The 24,515-nt window shown below is 53.3% G+C and overlaps 1 protein-coding gene across 1 annotated transcript in view; it reads right to left on the bottom strand.

The window, feature by feature from the left end:
- APOB (apolipoprotein B) overlaps positions 1 to 23,668 on the bottom strand; it is a 48,152-nt gene extending 24,484 nt beyond the window's left edge. Inside the window, exons 1-23 of the mRNA XM_061569548.1 lie at positions 23,481 to 23,668; positions 20,987 to 21,037; positions 20,417 to 20,532; positions 19,212 to 19,354; positions 15,112 to 15,265; positions 13,692 to 13,847; positions 12,621 to 12,745; positions 12,200 to 12,285; positions 11,352 to 11,574; positions 10,464 to 10,691; positions 9,750 to 9,867; positions 9,259 to 9,405; positions 8,436 to 8,647; positions 7,679 to 7,922; positions 6,829 to 7,002; positions 5,861 to 6,061; positions 4,941 to 5,108; positions 3,909 to 4,120; positions 3,477 to 3,659; positions 2,734 to 2,843; positions 2,370 to 2,589; positions 1,788 to 1,972; positions 400 to 611 (exon numbers count right to left, since the gene is read on the bottom strand). Of these exons, the coding sequence (XP_061425532.1) occupies positions 400 to 611; positions 1,788 to 1,972; positions 2,370 to 2,589; positions 2,734 to 2,843; positions 3,477 to 3,659; positions 3,909 to 4,120; positions 4,941 to 5,108; positions 5,861 to 6,061; positions 6,829 to 7,002; positions 7,679 to 7,922; positions 8,436 to 8,647; positions 9,259 to 9,405; positions 9,750 to 9,867; positions 10,464 to 10,691; positions 11,352 to 11,574; positions 12,200 to 12,285; positions 12,621 to 12,745; positions 13,692 to 13,847; positions 15,112 to 15,265; positions 19,212 to 19,354; positions 20,417 to 20,532; positions 20,987 to 21,037; positions 23,481 to 23,541 (3,729 nt within the window). The 5' untranslated portion in view covers positions 23,542 to 23,668. The remainder of the gene's footprint in view (positions 1 to 399; positions 612 to 1,787; positions 1,973 to 2,369; positions 2,590 to 2,733; positions 2,844 to 3,476; positions 3,660 to 3,908; positions 4,121 to 4,940; positions 5,109 to 5,860; positions 6,062 to 6,828; positions 7,003 to 7,678; positions 7,923 to 8,435; positions 8,648 to 9,258; positions 9,406 to 9,749; positions 9,868 to 10,463; positions 10,692 to 11,351; positions 11,575 to 12,199; positions 12,286 to 12,620; positions 12,746 to 13,691; positions 13,848 to 15,111; positions 15,266 to 19,211; positions 19,355 to 20,416; positions 20,533 to 20,986; positions 21,038 to 23,480) is intronic.
- Between the last annotated feature and the right edge of the window lie 847 nt (positions 23,669 to 24,515).

Below are 24,515 nucleotides of genomic sequence, written 5' to 3'. Positions count from 1 at the left end.
GATTCTACAAATAGTGCTGCTTCTGCTGAAGACAGTACGGATGAGGGAGATGATATTACCGGATGACAATTCTGTTGCCTGTGCTGCTGCTGATACTCCGTTTTTTGTGTGACGTGTCCTTTATTTAACCCCGGAGATCAAATAAACCCAGTGACACACATGAAACAGCACTGCCCCTTTTGCAAGGGCGACGTGGGAATATTGCTAGTAACAATGCCGCCACTGCTGCTGCTGCTGATAATGACGGCGATGCAGATGACGACAATGATAACACCGGCACGATGGCGCTTTCGGGTTACAGATTCCAGCCAGACAGGCGCCAGCATGTTAACCAACAAATATAAATTGACTCGACAATTCTGCCGCCAGCAAACGCACGCGTGGGGGCCCGCCGCTCACCTCGAGGCCCTTGACGACGATGTGCCGCAGCGTCATGTCGGTCTGCGCCACGCGGCCCTCCAGCATGGCGTTGAGCGCCCTCTGCAGCTGCAGGCGGTACTCATCGGGGGACGGCACGTCGATGTACGCCAGGCCATCGCGCAGGGCCTCCAGGGCGCCCTTCGGGTCCGACGATGCCTCCGCGCTCCACTGGGCCTGCACCTTGTCGAGGTCTGCAGAGGGCCGGGAAGGGAGAGAGAGTCACGTATCACGCCACCACAACCTCGTTTTATCAGCAGCCGTGATCAGTCCACTGCTGGACGAAGGACAACCCCTTGGCCGTTGCCATCTCTCACGCTCCGGCTGTGTGTAACGACCCATTCAGCTCCTGCACGAGAGCTGATCTCGGCCGTGGGAGACATCCTCTTGCCACGAGTTTCCTTCTCTGGCTGCCAATCCGTCGTTAGACTAGAAACATCGGTCATCATCGTCTGACGTATCCTGGCCAAGCCCTCTTACTTTTCTTTGCAGTCAATAGGATGATCACCACCACCACCACCACCACTAATATCACCTCGCTGATTTCGTCAGGGAGCATAAACCATCAAGCGAACTCCGGTCATCCTCGCAGCGGCTTCTGGCTGGCCATCGAACAAAGATGGTCACCGCATCGCGCGCTTTCAGATGTGCTTCTGTGGCCGTCTGGAATGCTTTTCCTTCCGATATCAGGAAGCCACTGGAGCTATGCACTTTAAAATATAGATTGAAAACTAATTTCTATAGAACTGCTTTTTGTGTTTAGAATGTTTTCGTTCCCGCGCACCTCAGATTAGCACGCTTGACTATGTACGGTGCGAAAGATGTTCAACATACATATCTACATCACGACCACTACTACCACGAACACCAGCACGCTGAGCCTAATGAAGCGTTCCAAGAGGCGAGGGGCATGTTCCCTGCCTCTCGGCCAAACTAACATTTAATTTTTCTTGACAGTGTGGATTGATATTCCACGTAAAAAAAAAATACACTCGGTGGCTTTCACCACCGGATCGCATTGCGGTGGTGGATGTTTGGCTTTAATCTATAAAAAAAATTGTTATTGAAACAAATTTTTCTTTTATTTTACCAGGCAAGGCTCCACTGAGCTATGAAGCTCTTTTTCAGAAGCGACCTGGTCACAAATGTTAGCGCAACGAAGTGGCTTATCGCGTGGATATTTATAGCATCCAATTCTAAATGTGGAGGGCCCAGACAAAAATCCACGCGACCACGGGGAGAGAGGCCATGGAAACTCCAAACATACAGCAGGCGTCAGGGTCGGGATTGAACCCACGACCTCCTGTACACCATGCGAGGTAGTTGACATCTCGCCGGTTCCCACCGACCATCTGGCGGGCACGACGTACCGTAGACCACCTCGCTCCCGTAAGAGGCGGAGGAGAAAGGGCCTGCTCCCGTCATCTCGGCGTTGACGACGATGCGGTCGTCCTGGCCGAGGGACGCCCTCGCCACGTAGTTGCCATGGAGGCCGAGGCGCGGCACCCCAGCGGAGTACTGCAAAAGCAGGCTGCGAGCGTCCGTCACCGTCTGCCTGCGTGCGCGCGGAACCGCCGAGGAGAGAGAAAAAGGGGACGGTCTCACCGGCTCGCTCGCCCGTCCGCCGGCGCATCAGACAAAAACTCGTGGCCCCCCCAACCCACCCGCTCACCCCCCTACCGGTTCCCCACCTTCCACAGTACGTACGTACATATGTTGAACTTCTTTCGCACCGTACGTAGCCAACCGTGCTAATCCTCCTCTCACCTGTGCCATTCCTTCCCCCCCGAAAGTGTGTTAGTTATCTTTCCCCCTTACCCCTTTTCCTCTCCCCCTCCATATGAACTTTCACATCACGACGTCAACGGTCCAGTTCTCCCCACCCCCCCCCCCCTCGGTGCCCAGTCGCCGACCAACCTCGGGGTGCTGCTGGCGGCGCATGCCGACCTTACCTGATCCGAGCGAGCAGGAAGGCCTCCCGCTGCTCCTGGTAGCTCACGTTGAAGGAGGCCGCGTAGCCACCCTGGTTGAGGCGGGCGTCCGACTCGTCGTCTACGCCCACTTCCACCCTGAGGCAGCCGGGGCAGCTCGGCAGGTCCAGGTCCCACTGGATGCGGTGGCGGTCGCGGTCGAGCATCAGGATGCTCCCGAGTTCCTTCGTCTCTCCCGTGCCTTCGCAGGGACGGAGGGAGACGGCGCGGGCGGGAGCGGGGGGGGGTCACCGACTTTTAAGAATTTCAACATATATACATATTACGTACGCACGCAGTTACGTCGGAGTGTGCAACGTTGCATCGTGCGGAGGGAGGCCTTTACCTGTGGCCTGCACCTTGAACTGCAGGTTCTCTTGTCCGGCCTGCGAGTAGAGCGCAGCGATGGCGGAGTACTCGGTCACACCGTCCGCGGGCTCCGTCGAGATCTCAAACCTGGCGGGCGGAACGTGACGGGGAAGAATGGATGAAGGTCGTACCCCTCGCAAGGCGCTCGCTCGGCGACACTGCTGGCGGAACGGCCTCCGCTCCTAGGGGAACTTTCGGGACGTCCGTCGCCGGCAAACGGTCACCCGCAACGTTTGCGGCACCACATTTCGTTTGTCAAAGAATTGAGTCGCCCTGTTATGATGCAAAACTGCCCATGGGATCACGGGCGGACGTCACGCGGCTACCTGAGGTTGTTGTTCTCTGCAAAACCCATCGTGGCTCATGAACAACGATAACAGCCGCCGTTCGACACTAAGTGGCGGTGATGTCACCACGGTGCTTGTGCCAGGCTAGGTGCACTTTGAAGCCGCGTGAAGTGTCGAAGACCCGCTTGCTGACAGGAGCCCAAGGGACAAACCCCGTCGCCATGGCTTGACCGAGATAACTTGTTCATCACGCGCACTTTTTGACAAGCGCAGTTCCGTCGCTGAACGACGCCACCGGCGTTCGAACTCGCCACGCAGCTGCCCTTTGTAAGCACAATTGCCGGAGCGTGTATCCGACCTAGCGGCGGCGTGTTCGACTCCGCTCCAGGGGGGGGGGGCTTGGGACGCGGATGGGAGGTGAGGGGGGGGGCACCTGGTGGCGCCGGTGAGCGGGAACCAGGGCGCAGCCTCGATGTAGCTGGCGTTGGAGTAGGCACCGCTCTGGCACAGCGACACGCCGAACACGAGCGGCCGACACGACTGCCACTGCTCGCGGTTCTCCTCGATGCTCGGCAGCGTCTCCACCCTCTGTCGGTGCAGCAGCCTCAGCTGGTTCCTGTGGGTGGTGAGGGAGGGGTTAGAGGTCAACAAGCGCTGGGCCGTGAAGCCCTGGTGGCAGCCCGCCATCGCAAAGTCCGCGGGGTTCAAATCCCGGCCGTGGTTCGACGTGGACCTACTTTACACCGTTTGCACAATTCCATCGGTGGGAGGAAAAACGCGACCTGGAACCCAGCACCCCCCCCCCTACCGACCGCGGTTATATAAACGGACATTCACCGCGTGGCTGCAAGAGCCGAGGACTCACCCGAAGCTCAGGAGGCGGTTGGTCTTCTGCGGCGGCGTGAGGGTCACGCGGAGCTCCCCGCCCGTGGCCTGCACCGCCACGCCGAGCGCCGACTCGTGGTAGAGGCTGGTGGCCGAGTGCAGGCCGGCGCGCGCTACGCCGCCGGGCAGCATCACCTCCATGGAGGACACCACCTCCAGCGAGAGCGACGGGGCGGCGGAGGCTCGCCTCGCCTGGAGACGGAGCGGACATGTGATGTGGGGGGGGAGGGCGGTTAGCCGCGCGTCGGCATTCCAATCGCCTGGGCTAAGTCGTTCGGCCACAGCTCGCGGTTGCGTCCGCTCCGGTTGTGCCGGCTCACGTCACGTGATTAGGGATTGAATCGGCGGTGGATTTCCGCCGGGCTGGGCTTTTACAGCAACAAAAAAGGCCACCGTATTTCTGGGAGACTCAACCAGGGCCTAAGCTGGCAGCCCCATCCCCACTCACCCTCACTCCTCCTCCTCCTCTCCCGTCAGCTCACTCCATATTACTGGCCCAGCCCCGGCAGGGAGTGGCACCTCCAGCCATTCGCTTTGTTCACTACTCCCTTGGATTGAATGTCTGAGATGACTGGCAGATGCACCACCTGTGCCCCCTACTGAGCCCACTTACTGTGTTTTAGTTTGCCTGTGCTCACACAAAGACAAAAATTCCCCGTATAGCCTGAAACATACTGTTGGGGCAAGTGCTGTTAGCGAGAACCTATAAAGGCCGACACGGTACACAAAGGGGGTGGGTGTCCATCACCACGCCTGAGCGCCTTGTTTCCCTAGTGATGATGTTTACACAACGTACCAGGTACTCATTTGAGGCTGAGTCGACCTAGGGGAGGCCCACGACCGGTTCAGATAATCGTCACTGGTGTTGGCCATGAGCGGGAATCGAACTCGGGTTGTCTGGTTCGTAGCGCAGCGTAGCGCTAACCGCCACACTACCGCTCCCTATGTGCTCACACGCATGCACACATTTACTTGCACACACATACACGCGCGCACGTGCCCACACACGCACCTCTCCTGGGCGCATCGAGGCCTTGACCTTGGCGCCGGCGACCAGACTGCCGGTGCTGGCGAGGCGGAGGGGCAGGCCGGCGCCGGTGGGCACCGTCACGTCGTTGTCCATGAACACGTAGTGCACGAACAGGTCGGCCTCCACGCCGCCCGCCAGCGCGCTCAGGATCTGCGCGCGGGGACAGACACCGGAGTGGGCGTGAGAATTCCAGTCACATGACGAGCGAGGAGCCGGGGAGCGCTGGGGCCGCTTTGCTCGTCAGGGCTCGAGACCACGGGACGAGCTGCGAGGTGGACGGGAAAGCCGGCGCCGGCGATTACGTAAGCTCTAGAAATCTTGCCGGTCGCGGAGGGTTTTTTTGCCGTGCCGTGCGTCACCCAGGTTGGGTATTCGCGGGCCATTATTTAAATAGGGACGACGACGCTGGCACAAAACCTCGAGTGGCACGCAAACAGCAACAACGTTTCATCTTCTTGGTTCTTTTGGTAAAGTCACGAAGAAGAGAAATAATAAAATAATACATTTTAAACATGATAAAATAATTCTCACGACGTTTTGGCCACAACGCAAGCAGCTGTCCTCAGGTGAATTATTATTTTATTATTATTTCCCTTCTACGTGACTTTACCGAAAGAACCAAGAAGATGAATCCCTGCAGTCACGAAAGCTTTAAATCGAAAAGCAACAACGTTTGTTCATTCGTGTTTGAATGGATAGCGCTTCGTTATTTTTGCGATTCATTTCATTTCGCACAAAGACAAGGGTCGCCCGTGTCGCCTGAAGCGGTGCCAGCGAGCACCCACGAAGGCCGGCCGGCACGGCACACGAGGGGGGCTGGTGGCCAACGCCACGCCTCGGCCGCCTTCGTCTCCCGAGCGGCGATGTTTTACGCGCCACGAAGCGCCCCCCCCCCATCTCACCTGCTTGGGCAGGGCCTGGAGCCCGCGGCCGGCCATGGTGGCGAAGCCGATGAGCATCTTGATGTCGCTGTGCCGCACGTAGCCGAGCTCCGTGCCCATGACGCGCAGGAACGCCGACGCCTCCATGGGCAGCTTCTGGAGGTTCACCTCCTGCATGAGCTTCTGCATGGTGCCCAACATCTCCTTGGGCAGGTCGATGTTCTGGGACGCGGGGAAAACGAAGAAGAGAGGCGGCGCCGTGTCGTCATCGGCGTCGGCCACAGTCGCGAAGGCCTCGCCTAGCCGTCCGCAGTCTCCCTCTCTCTCGATCCTCCCATGTGGCCATCGGTTGGCTCCTATATATCTCGCCCATCTGCTTCTGGTTTAATATTCCATTGTGAACAAAACGTAGATCTGCTGATTACGGTCTGCTCATTATTCCAAAGACCAGAGCTTTGCTCGATGGGAGATGGAGCTTCTTGCAGCCAGGCTCCACGATTGTGGAATTCCCTTCCTTCATTGGTCCATTGGGGAATCTGAGTCTGTTACACTTTTTAGTTCTAGTCTCAAGACTCGCGTGTTTTTACAGCAAGCTTTCCCCGTTACTTAAGCTTCACGTGAAACATTCTGAGACTATTGTGCGAATTCTACGATCAACCCAGCACCTATACACGAGGCGATTTCATTGCTCTCCGCAGCGGTGGTCCTCTGGAACGCGCTCCATTCCTTGCCTGCGACTGTGAATGGTGTGACCGATGTAATTTTACCGCGCGTGTTATTTAATCCACGTGTCTGTTACGTCGCCCATGTGAACGCGTAATCTTGAGCGTGCCCGCGCCATTCGTAACGAAAGTTACAACAACAAAAAAAACCCAGGACTCTTAACGCGTTCCTGACTCACGGACTTTTCCCGGGCGGGCTGCCTGTGGCGGTGAGCCAGGCGAAGGCGCGGGAGAGGGGGGTGGGGCGGAGCAGGCTCGTGCCCGTACCTGCTTGCGCTGGTCGGGGTTGACTCCCGTCCACTTGCGAAGGACGGCCGCCAGCTGCTCGGGAAGTTTGCCGTCCACCCAGAAGGCGGCGCTCATTGCGCTGTTCGGGAAGAAGCCCTTGGGCCCGAAGAGGGCCTCCAGCGGAGCCTCGAAGCCCTGGCCCTCCACGCCGATCTGTCGTCGACATCGCAGACATCACGCTCAGAACGTCGTTCATCCGTTCGGGGACGCGTATTGTCACGCCGGCAAAAACCAAATTAGAGGTTTGGAAATGTTCACATTCCTAGTGGCGGTGGGGGACGAGTCGATACAGAGGACAACCACTGTTGGCTTCCCCAATAAATCTGTACTCATTTTATCGAGTGCCGGTGGGGATGATAATGCCCAACCTGGATTCGAACTCGCAACCTTCCGATTGCGAGCCGCCTGACAGGTGACTTACAACAACACCCACCGTGCGCATGAGTGGCTATGAATAATACCAAAAAATATCTCCCCAGATGGGTTGTTAAAGAACCCGCTAGCTGTACAGCCATCTACTGGCCAGCAAGCAGCCCGGTAGGTTCCGCAGAGTTATTGCAACAGAGCGACATCAAAGAAAATCAACGTCGAATGACACCGTAAAAAAAGAAAACACATTTGTAAACACAAGAGAATGACAGATAAAAGGACTCTTCGTCGGTCATTCACGTGACCATCGTTTAAAAGGAGCGATGGGCACCAAGAGAGACGATCGTCACAATGTGAGAAAATAAAAACACCGCGCGCACACGTTCAAGACGCGGGGACACTTCGCACAACCGCTCCCGGACAAGGCGGCCGCGGGTCGTCCGGTCGCTCACGCTCGCACCTCGAACACGTCGAGCGACTCTCCCAGCACGTCCAGCGACGTCTCGAGCACGACGGAGCGCGGCAGGAACCCGCTGGGCTCCAGGATGACGTCGAGCTGCACGGTGCCAGCCACGGGATGCTCCGCGCCGGGCAGCCTGACGACGCGCGACGCCGACATCCTGCGCGAGTACTTGAGCGAGCTGTAGGCGTACGACGCCGGCAGCTCCATCCCGGAAATCACCTGCTCCAGCATCTCGCGCAGCCTGCGGCGATGACCAATTAATTCTAGATTTGAAGCTTTCGTGACTGCAAGGATTCATATTCTTAGGTTTTTTCGGTAAAGTCACGTAGGTAAAAAATTTAAATTAAATTAATAAAAGTAAACAAAAAAATCACGACGTTTCGGAGGCAACACAAGCTTCCGTCTTCAGGTGGAACCGTCACAGCACGCATTTACTTGATACAGCAAGCGTGCTGTGACGGTTCCACCTGAAGACGGAAGCTTGTGTTGCCTCCGAAACGTCGTGATTTTTAATTTTATTTTTTTATTTTATTTTACTTTTATTAATGTTAATTTTTTACCTACGTGACTTTACCGAAAAAACCTAAGAATATGAAGACCAATTAATTTATTCCGTGGAGAGCCACACCGAGTCGTAGTTGAATAATAGAAATTTACTCCAGAACGCGAGCAACAACAGGCGGAAGTGGGGCGTGGAAAATTCCACGGTCGGACTCCTCTTAATTCGGTGCCGCCGAGTTTTCCGTGCACTCACGCGGAGGCGGCCGGGCCCTTGCTGGTGCGCAGCGCCTCAACGTGCGACACCACGTAGCTGCGCAGCTGCTTGTTTTCCTCCCGCGGCAGCGTGTTCAGCACGTCCCACAGCAGCGCCGGCTCCGGCTGCGACATCAGGGCCAGGTAGGCGGCGATGCGGCGCTGCACAGGCGCCCGCGAGTTGCGGTAGGCGTCCAGCAGAGCCGTGCGAGTCTGCGGGAGGGAGCAAGGGGTGGGGTGGGTTCAGGTTGACGGCGGCGGCAGTGTTGGCCGCGGCGGCGTTGCGAACCTTACTGGCTGGTTGTCGAATTTTCGGCTGTCCGTCAAACACAGATGTTCGCCGCATCGCGCGGCGCTTTCAGATGCGCTGCTTCCGCGGCCGTCTGGAACGCTCTTCCTTTCCGATGTTAGGAGGCGTCTCGGAGTTATGCACTTTGAAACCGTCTAGACTGAAAACTTTTGAACTGCTTTTTGTGATTTGGCAGCAACCCAACACCACACCACAGAGCGCACCCAGGTTGCCTTCCCGTTCAAGCGCTTGGGCAGGCTCGAATACACCTGCTTAGCCTGCGAGATCTGAAACGATTGATTGCGCTCGGGGCGATCGATCCGGTCCACATTGCCACTGCGCCGACATTATCGACTTCTACCGTGCCGAACGTCGCACTGCCGCTTCTTCCCACGAGCACCGCTGGAACCTCCCGCGAAGACAGATTCAAGAATCCGCCAGCGTGCAGCCACCCCGTGACGATCAGGCCCGACCACGGATGACGGGGAGGTGGGGGTGTTTGTGTCGGTGCCGGCGCGCCGCGTTCTGACCGCACCCCTTCGGTGAGCTGGGTCCGGCGCAGCGCCTGGATGGCGGCGATCTGGACCGGCAGCGGCAGCTGCGTGTTCCCCACGCACGCTGCCAGGGTGTCCACCACAGCGCCGTCCGCCGCCTGGAGGGCACCGCCCATGTTGCCCGCCGCCTGCAGAGAGCCCAACACAAGGGAAATGCCACGTCACGCGTCGCCCGTCGCACCACCAGTCAGCGGTGCTGCCTGCAGCCCGAGTCAATACCTGTCAACCCCGTATCAGTGTCCTACCTTATCACTGACCAATTCAGACCGTAGTGGTCACCTCGTGCCCATATAAATCTCAACGTTCATCCCACAAAGTCCCATCACAAGGGAGAAACACAAACAAATAGACACGTTTTTTTTTTCTTACTAATTGGCTGTGTCGGGTGGTGGCGGATTTAACGACACATTTATATTTACGCGGTCCAACCCCAAAAAAACAAAACTATATTATGAGTGTGGGGGTCCCGTACCTTGAGCGCCAGGTAAGTTTTGTCTTCGTCTCCGGAGCAGTCGGCTCCCAGCTGCGACCGCACGAAGGCGGCCACGTCTTGCAGCTCTGGCCCAACCTGCTTGTGTGTTGTGAAGTGCCTGCAAGCGGGGGGGGGGGGGGGGGGGGGAAATTCAATAAAGGGCATTGCAGCAGCATGGTTGACCAACTGCTTTGTACGCGCATACACACACACGCAAACGCAGAGACACCCCCCCCCCCCCCACCAAGTGTAGCCCGCGCAGTTCCATCGGGGTAAGTGCTCGAGTTGATTTAATTTTCGATTTAAAGCTTTCGTGACTGCAGGGATTCATCTTCTTGGTTCTTTCGGTAAAGTCACGTAGAAGGGAAGTAATAAAATAATAAAAATAAAACACAATAAAATAATATAATAAAATAATAATATAATATAATTACTATTTTATTATGTTTTATTTTTATTATTTTATTACTTCCCTTCTACGTGACTTTACCGATAGAACCAAGAAGTTGATTTAATTTGTTCACGCGGGTAATGACGCATCCCCCGCCGTCAACCGGGGTGTTGCCCTATAACAGTGAGCACGGCTGGCTACACGCCACGGAAATGAAGCTCAACGCACGCACGCACGTACGTACTCCGCACGTGGTGCGAGCACGTGGGTTGTTAAAGAACACGGCGGCTGCTGCCCGCGCGTCGTTTGGCGCCGCAAGTCACCTGTGCACGACCATGCTGAGGGCGAGCATGCTGGCGCGCGTCGGCGCCGCCTGCGCGAGCGTGAGCGTGTCGCGGACCACCATGGTGCAGGGCGCCGGGTGGAAGCCCAGGGCGTAGGCCACGACGCCGGAGAGTGCCGGCGGTACGCGGTTGGAGCGGAGCAGCTGCAGCAGCGCGCTGTAGCACGGCGCCGTGCCGCACTGGGGCAGCGACTGCAGGGTGATGGAGCTGTTGGGGGTGGAGGGGGGGATAGCAGGAGGTCGAGGAGGAGCAGTGTGGGGCACGGGGGCACATGGAGCGACAGGGATTTAGCCGACGTTGTCATCGTCACATTGATTAACATCTTCCTCGTAACCACCGTCATCGTTAATTAAGGCAAACATCACCCTCCATCGTAATCGTCATCATGGCTCAGTCTGTTTATGTTAACCTTGGGTACTGGCACTGAACCTGATGCATCCTAAAGTTGCCTTAGCCTGCTGACTCGCAGGTCAATCATCCACTTAACACTGAATAACTAGAATCCTAAAGATGCCTTCGTCTGGCGCTCCGAGTTTCAGGCATTCACGTGGGGACACTGAGAAAATCCCCGAGTCGCCGCTAACCGGGGCGCGCGGATAACGGGAGGGAGGGAGTGCGAGAGGCGCTTCTCCCTCGACAATTGGGACTGCTCAACTGCATCACGGGAGTCGAGCGGCGAGTGGGAACGCCACCGTCAGCTGTGCACGCTCCACCTGCACTCCTTCAGTGCTCCATCTGTGCTCCCCCGGCAGCCCCCCTGAAACTCTGCCTGTGCTCCCCCTACAACTCCCTGTGCTACCCCTTATGCCCGTTGAACTTCTATCGCGCCGTGCGTAGCCGACCGCGTCGATCGGCGGCGTCGCGTACCTGGACGACTCGAGCAGGCGTGGAAGTATTTCGAAGAGCGTCCCGTTGGATAGCGCCCGCAGGCCGGCCAGGAGGCTGGCGAACAGCTCCGCCTGCCGCTTGCTGTCGGCGCCGGTGCCCAGCTCCACCATCTCGGCCAGCGTGCTCAGCACTCGCTGCGGATCCTCCCCAGCGGCCTCCGTCGCCTGGGGCTCGTACGTCATCTCGCGTCCGTTCTTCTCGTCTGCGGTGGCGGGGGGGTGGGGTGAGTGATTGGTGGGGGGGCGGCGGGGGGGCGGGGGTGAGAGAGCGGCGGTGCAGCGGTTAGCGCTACGCTGCGCTGAGAAAAAGGCGACCCGGGGTTCGATTCTCGCTCACGGCCAACACCGGTGACGATTATTTTAACCCGTCCTGGGCTTCTCCTAGGTGTGTAAATAGCACCACTCGGGAAAAAAAGGCGGTCGGGCGTGGTGCTGGCCACCCACCCCCTGGTGTGCCATGCCGGCCTTCGTAGGTGCTACTAACTGACAGCACTTGCCCCAACAGTCTGTTAAGGCTACACGGGGGATCTTTGTCTTGTAGCGGGGGCGAGCGGGCGGTGGGAGTGATCCATTAAAATTGCCCCGTGTGACCCATCGCGGCTACTTCGCCCGCAAGAGGGGGACGCGCGATGAAGGCGATCCGGTCACACCGCCACCCCTTCCACCCCCCACCCCTCCCACCCCTTCGACCCCCCCCCACCTCCCGGGAACCCCAATGGTGTAGAAATGTCAATAGGCCATCGCGATTCAATGCCACACCGGCGGCCACCGCACCTCGCCATCGCTTCCTTCATTCTTGCCAGATCGAGAAAAGGTGCGGGAACTCACTGACGTCAAAGTTGCGAATGTTGGACTTGGCCTGGTCGGTCATCTTCAGCGTCTGCTTCACGGTGGAGACCGCTCCGCTTTTGCCCCTGGAAGGAGAAGAAAAAAGAAAATCCACATCAATTCCTGCCGCCCAAACACAGATGCCAAAAAGGTCCCGTGGGTTTAACTGTTCAACTCCCGGGGCTATCGACACCTTGAGACTTGCATTGCCTTTACACTGTTCGCCTATTGGCGTCCTTTGGTCTATAGCACCGGTGGAGACAAATCTATAAAGGAGGCCCTCTCTGGTGTTTGGCCAACCAGTTTCAAGAACAACGCACACATTACCGAAGCATATTTGTGCGCGTGTTTAATAACAAAGCATGTGCGTCTATTATTTGCCGTCTGAACATCTTCGAACGTCACCGGTATTGTCGGGCACCTGTTGGAGAAGGGCAGGAACATGTGGCGCTCTGTGCAGGTCACTTCGCTGACCGCCTTGCGACGGCTGTCCAGGCTGTAGGTGCATTCTTGCGTCGAGGCGAAGAGCGACGTGGCAAACGTGGTCTGTGGACAGCGCCAACGAGAGAATTCCACACCAACCAATCAAACACCGCCCCACGGTGAGCCCGCGTCAGCGAATAGATCGAGCGTCGATCGGAGGATCGCGCGGAGGCGATGCACGTGCCCCGACGATGACGTCATCATCGTCGTCATCGTCGTTTTCTAAATGCCCAGGTGATGCAGCGAGGGTACATGCGAGGTCTCAATGATGCTCTGCGGGTGACGATGTTCCTGGCACACACACACGTGTGTGTGTGTCTACCTCTGGATATTCATGAGTGTACGTGCATATGTAGCCATGTGTATCAGTGTGCGTGCTCGTATGTGTGTGTGTGGGGAGCGATAATGTAGCGGTTAGCGCGCTGTGCTGTGAACCCAACGACCCGAGTTCGATTCCCGCTCACGGCCAACACCAGTGACGATTATCTGAACCGGTCCTAGGCCTCCCCTAGGTCGACTCAGCCTCAAATGAGTACCTGGTGCGGTGTGTAAACATCGCCACTGGGGAGACAAAGGCGGTCGGGCGTGGTGCTGGCCACCCACCCCTTCGTGTACCGTTTCGGCCTTCATAGGTGCTCGCTAACAGCACTTGCCCCTACAGTCTGTTAAGGCTACACGGGGGATCTTTTTTTTTCTTTGTATGTGTGGGGAGTGGTAGTGTGGCGGTGAGCGCACTGTGCTTCGAACCCTGCTCACGGCCAACACCAGTGACGATTATCTGAACTGGTCCTGGGCCTCCCCTAGGTCAGCTCAGCCTCAAAACGAGTATCCGCTATGATGTGTATCAAACATCGGCACGGGCGTGGTGCCGACCACCCACTCCCCTCGTGCGCGCCGTCCCGGCCTTCGTAGGTGCTCCTCGCTCCCGACACTTGGCTGCCCCAACATCCCATTGAGGCCATATGGGGGGATCTTTGTGCGTGTGCCCGTGTGCACGCGCGCTACCCACCAGGCCCGAGACGAGGGCGAGCGGGCTCGCGGTGGCGCCCTTGCCCACGGGCGAGTCGCAGGAGCGTAGGTCGCGGGTCAGGGTCACCTCGGACGGGACAATGCCCTTCCGGGCGGTCACCGTCACCTCCGTGGGGCACGAGCCGTGCACGCTTGGCTGCTCGGAGACACGCGCATGGGAGACACGCGTGCAACGTTAGCCCGGCCGGCACGATCACAACCATCAAGTCGCGCTCGGTTACAGCCCCTTTTCTGTCGATCCCCTTCTGGATGAAGGCCTCTCCCGCCCCCCGCAACCGTGTCAGTCGAGGGGGTTGTTTGACCATACTTCACCACGCTGGTGAAGGTGGCGGGAAGAGGCCTCCAACCGGCTCGTTCCTCTCTCCCGTAGCTGATCCACCGCTACTTAGTCGATGACGAATGCTGCCTTTCGTTTCGCACGCTGCGCTGTGAACGCTGCAACCTGAATTGGCTTCCTGGTCAACGGCTAACATCAGGCATGGGCATCCCATACTCTGAGTTTTGCTCTGGCCAGCATGCTTGGGAGAGAGTGAGTTAGAGACAGAGGGAGAGAGAGAGGGTGCGAGAGGATGAGAAAGAGTGACCTGCATGCTTGAAGTGAGAGAGAGCACGTGAGAGAGCGAGAGAGACAGATAGACATTGGGAGAGTAAGAGAGCTCGAAAGAGCTTGCGACAGTGGGAGAGAGTCACAGCATGAGAGAAAGAGAGAGAGCTTGTGAGAGATAGGGAGAGTGAGAGCACGAGGCAAAGAAAGCTTGACAGAGAGATAAGGAACGTGAGAGAGAGACAGAGGGATAGAGAGAGAGTGAGTGGGTGAGAGAGCGTAAAAGAAAGAAAGAGAGAGCTTATGAAAAAAAAGAGTGAGAGAGTGAGCGAGAGGTGGGGGTTTACATAAAGCAAAGTTTAAAAAAATTTACGAAATGATGAACGAAGCAAAGTGCCGACTACACCGAGCATCTTCTTGTTTCCACTGATCGTAAAAAAAGAGAGAAAGAGAGAGAGAGCTTGCGAGAGATAGGGAGAGTGAGAGCATGAGACAAAGAAAGCCTGAGAGAGAGATAGGGAACGTGAGAGAGAGATAGAGAGAGAGAGAGTGAGTGGGTGAGAGAGCGTAAAAGAAAGAAAGAGAGAGCTTATGAAAGAGACTTTTTGACTTTTAAACAACTTTTTTTGCCACCAGCAGCAAATGCACTGGAGGCGATTTCAATATGAAATGCAGTCACCAGCAAACAAATGAAATTAAACGCTACAAATCGACGCGCTGCGGTGCTAAAAGCACCGCGCACAATACAAAAAAAAGTCACGTGGAGAGAGAGAGGGATAGAGAGAGAGTGAGTGGGTGAGAGAGCGTAAAAGAAAGAAAGAGAGAGCTTATGAAAGAGAGAGAGAGGGAGACTGACCAGCACGCGCGAGTCGCGGTCTCCTTCCCCTGTAGGGGGTGGCATCAGCGCCGCGATGATTCCCCTCTTGACGTTGAGCACCGCCTCGGGCTCGTCGCTGTGCGGGAAGAGGGTCGCCACGGAGCCGTACGAGGTGCGGAATCCCAGCTCGAACCTGCGGCACAAACCACCAACACATTGCCCCCATGCGTTAGCCCCGGGACGCATTCGATGAGCCGCATGGCTCGTCTTGATAGGCTGCTGTACATTTTGCACGTGATGATGATAAGCCACTTCGTTGAGCTATCATTTGTGGCCAGGTCCCTTCTGAAAAAGAGCGTCGCTCAGTGGGCCTTAACTGGTAAAATAAAAATAGTTTAGTTTTTAAGTGATTTGTTAACCTTCTCTATATCTTCTTGGTTCTTTTGGTAAAGTCACGTAGAAGGGAAATAATAAAATAATAAAAATAAAACAATAAAATACCAAATAAATATTTATTATTTTTGTTATTTCCCTTCTACGTCACTTTACCGACAGAACCAAGAAGATGAATTCCTGCAGTCACGAAAGCTTTAAATCGAAATTTACCTTCCCTATAGTTTGCACTCCTTTCATCTTTTCTATTGTTTGTTGTCACGTTCTGACCCGACTCTACTGGAGATCTGTGAAAAAGAGCTTTATCGCTAATCTGATTCCATCCGTTATAAATTAACATTCTGATTCTGGGGTATCTTGATTAATATGGGGCTGTTCTAGAAAAAAATATGTGATTAAAAAATATAAATTTTTATTCTATTTTATCGTATGTTTGTTGTTTGTCTCTTAACTATGATTTTTAAATACGATATTGTTGGTTTTAATATTAATATTCGGTGAGGACTCTATTGATTGATAAAGACCATGTTTGTTATGGGTCCCTATTGACTTCTCTGGGTTTCTACTGAATATGTGTCTCGATCGAGCCATACGAGTCTCTAGAATCTCTATTCACTGATACAAGTATAATATTGATTATGAGTTTCTGTTATTTAAAATGGATCTCCATTGATTAACAAGGACGACTCGAATACTTATTGATCAATATGGGTTTCCGTCGATTCACATGGATCTGTCATTGATTCGTACGTATCTTTATTGATCAATATCAGTATTGATCAGAACGGATATCCATCGGTTCATGTGGGTTTCTATTGATCTATATGGGTGTATATTAATCCAAATGGATATATTGATCAGTACAGGTGTTTATTTATTACTCTCAGTCTATTAATCAGTGTGGGCGGCTATTGATTCATACAGATCTATTGATTAATATTGGTCTATTATTGAGCAACATGGGTCTCTATTGATCAATACGGCTCTCTATTGATTGATATGGGTATATTGATCAGCACGCGTCTCCGTTGATTTACGTGGGTCTCTATAGATCGATCTCAGCCCAGGTGTGCCGAGTTAGTCGACTCCACCGCCGGTCGGTATTTGTCTGCACGGCTCTCATCATTGCCCCCCCCCCCCCCCCCCATCGTTCACAGCTTCCAAAGCCCCAGCAGAGGGTGCTCTTCCATTGCCTCATATTAAACCAGGGATGCGGGGGGGGGCGTCCCACCAATCGCATCGGCCAGACCCAGCCAAGGTCGCCGGGCCAATGATTAACCTGCGCTGAAATGTTGCCATTCAGATTTGTTCTGCAAGCAAGCAGGGCCCTGATAGCGGCGCGCGGCAGATAAGGTGGCGCTGACTCTGGTGGTGCGATATGGGTGCGGGGTGGTGCGGGCGAACCAATAAAGCAAAGAAATTGCTCCGCATCAGCACGTCCTGAACCGAATGAACTCTCGAGATAGCCGCGGCTCAAACTTCCCTAGAAAACCTGCCGTGACTTTGCTCAAGGCCTCGGTGCGTCGGGCAATCGCGATAAAGAACCACGGTGTCGTCTCGCGTGTCTTTGGCCGATCGTGAATTGTCCGCCGTGATTGGAGGAGCGAGCGATCGAAGTGGCGGTGGGGGTAGGGGTGTGTGGGAGGGGGGGGGTCAGGCCGGAGTTGTTGCGAAGTGGCTTGAACGTCGCTGACGAATGGGGTGAAGGCACAATGTGGAGGACCGTCGACATCATCATCCGTTAGCGGATCATGTCGACCCGCCGCCACCAAGAGAGTGAGTGACAGAGAGGGAGAGATGCCCGTCACGTGACAGTCAACATGATATTGTCACGATACATCTTTTTGGTGGGGGGGTGATTTTCAGGGCGCAAAGGTTTGCCGAGTTAAAGTGAGAAATTCTAAATTGACGCAATGGGGTGTCTTTTCGGTGAGTTCCTTAGCTAATTAATCCGTCTTCTTGGTTCTTTCGGTAAAGTCACATAGAAGGGAAGTAATACAATAATACAAATAAAACATTTTATTACGTTTTATTTTTATTATTTTATTACTTCCCTTCTACGTGACTTTACCGAAAGAACCAAGAAGATGAATCCCTGCAGTCACGAAAGCTTTAAATCGAAATCTAATGAATCCGCTTCATTCCCTATGGGACATGAGGCCTCACAGTGAGTCCCCTCCACTTCTTCCTGCCATTTCTCATGTTTCTTTACGATTGCAGTCATTGAATGAGAATATTCATCCTGGAGAAATCCGATGAGAATCCGAAGCCCTTTTACCACAAATGGCCAGTAACCGGACCGAGACCGCGGGCTCACTGCATTTTTGGAACACGGTTCAATCAATTTGAATCACAGTTCCTATGATCAATGTTACATAATTTGTATCGCTTTATTTTGGTGATTTCGAAAACGTTTTGGTTTAGCCATATTTGTTAGTTGTAGTTCAGAGTTAGACTGATAACTTTAATTTAAATTCTCTTATGGTTGTTATTGTTTGACTTGCATCCCACTGGGATTTTTGCACACAGCGTTGAAATACGGTGCTTTTTCTGGAAGACTCCTGTTTTTTCCTGGATTTTTATGTTGCGTGTAGTCACTTTAAGATGTTTCTTGTTCATCTTTTTGTTTGTTGCGGTCGCACCCGAGTCAAGAGCCGAATGGCTCACAGGGTTATACCTAATACATTAAATGAACTGAACCGAGGAAGGGTCTTCCGACTGAGACCCAGATTCAAAATTGAGGCTCTCAAAGGGCACTGGCTCCATGCTCTGAACCCGCTGAGCCACCCGGGCCACGTTACACACCGTGCCTAGGGTCGCGCAAAGGTGCAGCGCTCTAAAGATTGCCGGGGAGTGGGGGGGTTATTGAGCAGGGGACAACCCCTATTGCTCAAGATGTTTTGCTGTTTTATGAGCGTGTGTGTCCTAACCCGGGCGTGTTTAATTGTGATAGCGTCATGAACAGCTGCTCTGAAAGTGGAACAAAGTGTAAACTCCTACACGGTTCACACTTTGTGCGCGAATGCAACACGTACGATACAACCCTCGTGTTCACCTTTATCTCAATCTGAGCTCAACTATTTTTATTTTACCAGGCAAAGCCCACGGAGTTATACAGCCCTTTTTCACAAGCGACCTGGCCACAAATGATAGCTCAACGAAGTTGGTTCATCACGTGGAAATGTCTAGCAGCCAACAACTCTAAATGCGTATTTCTAAATGTGGAGCGAAAAAACCGGAGGACCCGGAGAAATATCCACCTGTCCACGGGGAGAGAGAACAAACTCCAAATATACAGGTGTCAGGGTCAAACCCACCACCTCCTGAATTCCAGACGAGGTAGTTAACATCTCGCCACCGTGGCACCCCAAGCCTGTGTCTGACTGCCGCGAAATCTAGTTGCGAGAATTGTTCTTCAACTTACCGGGGTAGTGAGCTGAAACGTTTGGCTGTGTAGGGTGGTGGAGGGTTTTAACGACACAAATTTAGCCAGATGGCTACTACATGGCGTAACGCACAATAACCAAAAACAATTACGAATCATCGCACTAACCCTAAACCACTGCCAACATTGCCAAGTCTGGAAACACGTGCAGTACGGAGACCGAGGTGGCCAGGTGTGGTGCTGGCCAAGCCACCCCCGGCCTTAATAGGTACTCGCTAACTGCACTGGGGGTGGGGGGGGTGATGTGGCGTCGGCAGTCTGCGTACGTCTGTACACGGGCCAGGCGCGTGCTGTCTCCTACCGGCTCAGGCTCTGCTGCAGCTCGCTCCTACGGATCTGGCTGTAGATCGGCCGTCCGTCGGGTCCTGTGGACGTGGCTTCGTGCAGTGCGCAGTCTTTCACGCGCAGCACGAAGGCGCAGCGTTCCGGGACCTCCAGTTCGACCTGTGTGCGCGCAGGAGAAGCGGCGGCGGCGCCAGGGGAAAAAGCGGCAGAAGCAACAGAAAGTAGGAGGAGCAGAAGAAACAGCAGGAGCAGTGGCAGCGGCAGAAGAAGACGCAGGAGAATACGCAATTGTTATTAGCTTAGTCCGCCACAAGCGTGCATAGCATAGTCGTCATGTGTCGTTCTGTTATCAACTGCCTCATCATTGGCACCGTCGAGAACACGTGATGTCAAAACACGGACTCGTTGAGTTGCCGCAGATAATCATGGGTAAAATCAACTAGGCTGATGGACAATTATTTTTTATGTGTATGTCTCATTAGTTGTGCTCTATGTGTTGAAGGTGAATGCACAGATTATATGAAGTGTGCTTGCCAATAACATCTCGTAATCCAGCAAGATTCAACAAGCCTGGCTCTGCTGGCGAGTCCCAAAATGTTGAAACCGGTCCAGAAGTTTACTTGCTTAAACAAATGTTGCTTGGTAATTTTGATCTGGAAAGAGAATCGGCTGATGGACTAAAATATGATTTTATATGGAGAGAAGACTGGATCGACATCTGATTATAGTTTCCAATATCAGTAACATAATTATCACCTTCTTTATCATCATCATCATCATGACTGGAATGATCACCATCACCATCATCATGATTATTCCTTGCTCATGGCGGAGGGGAGTTGGGGGTTAAAGTTCAGATCTATGACGTGGTGTTAGGGTTCAGATCAATGGTTAGTGTTATAGGTATTGTATAAGGGTTTAGGTTTAAGTTCAGGCCTATAGTATAGTGTTGTGGTTCAGGTCAATTGCACGGGGTTAGGGCTAGAATGTTTATATTTGTTGTGGTTATGGTTTAGGTCTATGGTACAGGGCCATTGTTATGTTTCAGGTCTGGTTCGGGTGGAGCAGGATGGGGGGGAGGCAGTGGAGCCTTAGGGGTGGGGGAATGGACCGGTTGGGGGGGAGATGGAGAGGGGGGAGAGGGGGGGGGGCTTAGGGGGGCAACTGGAGGGGGGGGGGGTAGAGAAGTTAGGGGGCAAGTGAAGCGGTGGGAAGGAGCACCTTGCATTGAAGGCGGAATCCGGCTCGGTTGGGCGCCGCTCCCTCCACGCCGCTGCCCACCTCGGCCTCGTAGCTGTAGGTGTACTTGCGGAGTGGCCTGAAGCGCGCTGCCTCCTCTGCACGGCCACAGGGAGCAGGCGAGGGCATTAGCGACGCGCCGACATGCCGCAACGACGTTGGGACAATGGCGCCAGCCACATGGCAACGTTAGGGCCGATGGCGCCAGCCACATGGCAACGTTGGGCCGACGTTGGGCCAAGGGTGCCAACCATATTCCAACGTCGGGCTAATGGTTCTAACCAGATGCCAACGTTGGACCAACGTTGAGCCAACGGTGCCAACCACATGCCAACGTTGTGTCGACGTTGAGCCAACGGCTACAACCACATGGCAACGTTGGGCTAACGTTGCTCGTTAACTGGGAAACGTCTCGGAGAGGTCTGATATGGTCGGTCATCGATGGTAACACCACTGGTGCTGCCGGTGGCAGAGTGAGGAGGTTGAGGCGCGGCGAAGCGAAAGCTGCGTGTGAGGAGCGAGCAGCGAGCGTGCGGAATAATGAATGCTCACTTGGGCAGTCTGTGGACGTCGCCTCTTCGGAAGAGTCATCTTCCGCGTATTCTGCGTGGGCAAGATTCGGGAAGACTTCATGAGTCACGATGCACGATCTTCCAGACACTCAACTCGCCCCTTCTTGCCCAGGGCCGGCGTTAGATTTTTAGGTGCCTCCCAAATTATAGATTAACACTTCCCAACACGTCTAGCCAGTGTGGAAGAGTTGGCCAAATACTGATTGGATGGACTCTCTTGAACTGCCTCTAGTGGTGGCCCTTCCGCCAGCAGTGGCGTGGGAGAGCAATTGGAGGAGCTGCATCTTTACCTTTACCAGAAATCTGCGCAGTAAACTGAATTATTATGGTTGAATTGCAAAAGTCTAGCAACTGATAAATCCTATAGGCCATTGGGTAAATAAAGCCAAAGCATAGGTAAGTGTTCCACCACCAGTCGTGGGCCCAAACTAAATAGTTTTTCTCGGTTTAAACTGTGATCTAGCTTTGCCATTCGTATATCTCGAATTGAACAAGAAAACGATGAAAAAAGCTGACGACTCAAGGACCAAATTTCGATTTAAAGCTTTCGTGACTGCAGGGATTTATCTTCTTGGTTCTTTCGGTAAAGTCACGTAAGAAGGGAAGTAATAAAATAATAAAAATAAAACACAATAAAATAATTATCACGACGTTTCGGCCACAACGCAAGCAGCCGTCCTCAGGCCTCGACGGACCTGGTTTTCACCTGAGGACGGCTGCTTGCGTTGTGGCCGAAACGTCGTGAGAATTATTCTATTATGTTTTATTTTTATTATTTTATTACTTCCCTTCTACGTGACTTTACCGAAAGAACCAAGAAGACTCAAGGACCGTTCAGATGTCACTCGCCAATGATGTTAGCTGTGGCCAGGGAATCGAACTCGGACGGCTAGGTTCATAACGCAATGCGTCATCCAATGCATCACCACGAGCTCGAACAATACTGTATAATACATCCATATACATACAAATGACATGAAGATACATTATTTTCTTGGTTCTTTCGGTAAAGTCACGTAGAAGGGAAATAATAAAATAAAAAAATAAAACAATAGAATCCTCACGACGTTTCGATTGCAATACAAGCAATCATCATCAGTTGTGAAAACCACGGCAAAAAATATATAATTAAAATATTTCGATGTTTTTTTTTTCTCCCTCTTGGTAATAATGCATTCATTATATCAATATACTACATTGATTATGCCCTGGGTAAAACAATATCATACTTAACAATTCGAAATGACAGCAATTGTAAATCAGAGCAAATACATTTTAGACAAATAATGCACATTTTGATGCCCGCTGGTCTATGCTGTATAGTGTATATTGTACTGTAGTGTGGAGAGGGTGGGTTGAACCCATTGACCCGAGTTCGATTCCCAGCCACGGCTACCAGACACCAGTGGACATTTAAGATCTGAATCGGTCTTGGAACCCACTTCACAGACCTGTACTGGCCAAACACGACGAGGTATGGTCTAACTCCCCATTGTTGACATAGCTGGAGGCCCTCAGCTAGCAGTGGATTGACCAAGGCTAATTTTAATGGCCCCTTCATATACTTATGCAATACTACATATGTTGAGCTGTATGTAAATGTTACTTATAATTGTGACTTTAGCTTAATCACATCAAAGCCTATGCCACTATACGCCGTATTATTTACGTAACTCGTGTGAAAGTGACCTTTGATAATTATATGACCCTGAATTATACTGCCCTCACCGAAAGATGAAGATTTCAGCTTAGCTAAATATTATGCAGGCACATTCCCTTGGTAGTAATAATGCATTTCAGCCTTGTCACAACATTGCCTGCCCATCACATTGACCACACGCGTATATTCGTCAAACCGTCAACACATTTCTAAGAGAGTGCAATTTCATTGTTGATATAAAAAAAATATATACGATCGCTGCGTAAGCTTACATTATACAGTGAGCACTTCTTATGGGCGGCTTGATTTGCACGTGACACGATCACCTTGGTTTCCCCAGTGATAGCGTCGACTGTACCGCACTGAGTACCCATTAAAACTACGAACTACGTTTTATTTTACAATGTAAGGCCCACTGAGCTATATCGTTCTGTTTCAGAAGTGACCTGGCCAGAAATGATAGCTCAACGAAGTGGCTTATCACGTGGACATTTATAGCAGCCAAATACTCTAAATGCATGGTTCTAAATGTGGAGGGAAAAACACCGGAGAACCCGGAGGAAAATCCACGCGACCACAGGGAGAGAGAGACATGCAAACTCCAAATATATAGCAGGCATCAGGATCGGGTTCGAACTCACGATCTCCTGTATACTAGGCAATCAAGTTAACATCTCGCTGCCGTGGCGCACAAACTTTTGAATTATCAGAACCCAGAACCAGACACGACTCACCACCACTGGTTACCCAAGCAAGCAGTGGTGACCCAACCAGGGCTCGAGCCCAAAGGCTTCGTAGGTGCAAGATCACTCACGTGCAGTTGCTGTGGCCAACACCAGCAGAAGGGCCACGTGGAACGGCGATAACCGTGCCATGTTGCACCCCTCCTGCCCCTTGGCAGCGTCTGTCTCCTCTCACTCCTTTCTCCCTTGCTCTCCTTCCTTCTCCTCCACCTTCTTCCACTCTCTTTCTCTCTCGCGAAGTGAGCAACGCCAAATCTGGCGCAGCGTTTTAAACTCTCGGACAGCCCACGCACGCACGGGGTTGGGGTGGTTGGTGGTGGTGGGAGGTGGTGGTGGGAGGTGGTGGAGGTGGTGATGGAGGTGGTAGTGGAGGTAGGGGGTTGTAAGGTGTTTGTTGGATGGTAGGTCACGATTGCGTAAGACTCCGAGGGCAGTGGGTTTCAAAGAGGGAGGGGGGGGGGGGGCAATGATAGCGATAGCGCCACGATTACCTGAGTGGCGTAGTCTGGTTGGCATGTACCCGGTGCAATACATAAAATGGACCCTACCCCTTACTTAATTCTGCCTAGCCCGGTGGCTGGGTCTGCCTCTCCGGCCCGTGGGCCTCAGTTCGGCGGGGGGGGGGGGGGGGGTCCCGGGGAAAATCCCACGGTGTGGGCCCCCCAATGCCTTCAAACAACTACATCTACCACTTTGACGTCAAAGCACGCCCCCGCCCCCCCCCCCAAAGGCGTGGGGCCCAGGACGGTCGCCCTGATTCGGAGTCACCGTACCCTAGGGACGGCTCTTGCTACGCCACTGCTCTTAAGTGTTGTCTCACTACAGGGAACTTCATAGTTGAGTCGCAAAGATGAAGTAAACTAATGTTCGGTTATTCAAAGGCGTTTGTCAAACTGCGTATATGAGCTCTGTTTAAGAAGTGACCTGGCCAGAAAAGATAGCTCAACGAAGTGGCTTATCATGTGGACATTTATATCAGCCAAATACTTTAAACGCATGTTCATTCTAAATGTGGAGGGAAAACCGAAAAGACCCGGATAAAAATCCACGCGACTACGGGTCAGGATTGAACCAACAGCCTCTTGCATACCAGGCAAGGCAGTTAA

Source organism: Lethenteron reissneri, chromosome 43 (assembly GCF_015708825.2).
Source record: "Lethenteron reissneri isolate LAM-NWPU_2019-01 chromosome 43, ASM1570882v1, whole genome shotgun sequence".
In the NCBI taxonomy this organism is placed as follows: domain Eukaryota; kingdom Metazoa; phylum Chordata; class Hyperoartia; order Petromyzontiformes; family Petromyzontidae; genus Lethenteron; species Lethenteron reissneri.
The sequence above is the reverse complement of the archived record's forward strand: the minus strand, read 5'-3'. Positions and strand labels throughout refer to the sequence as shown.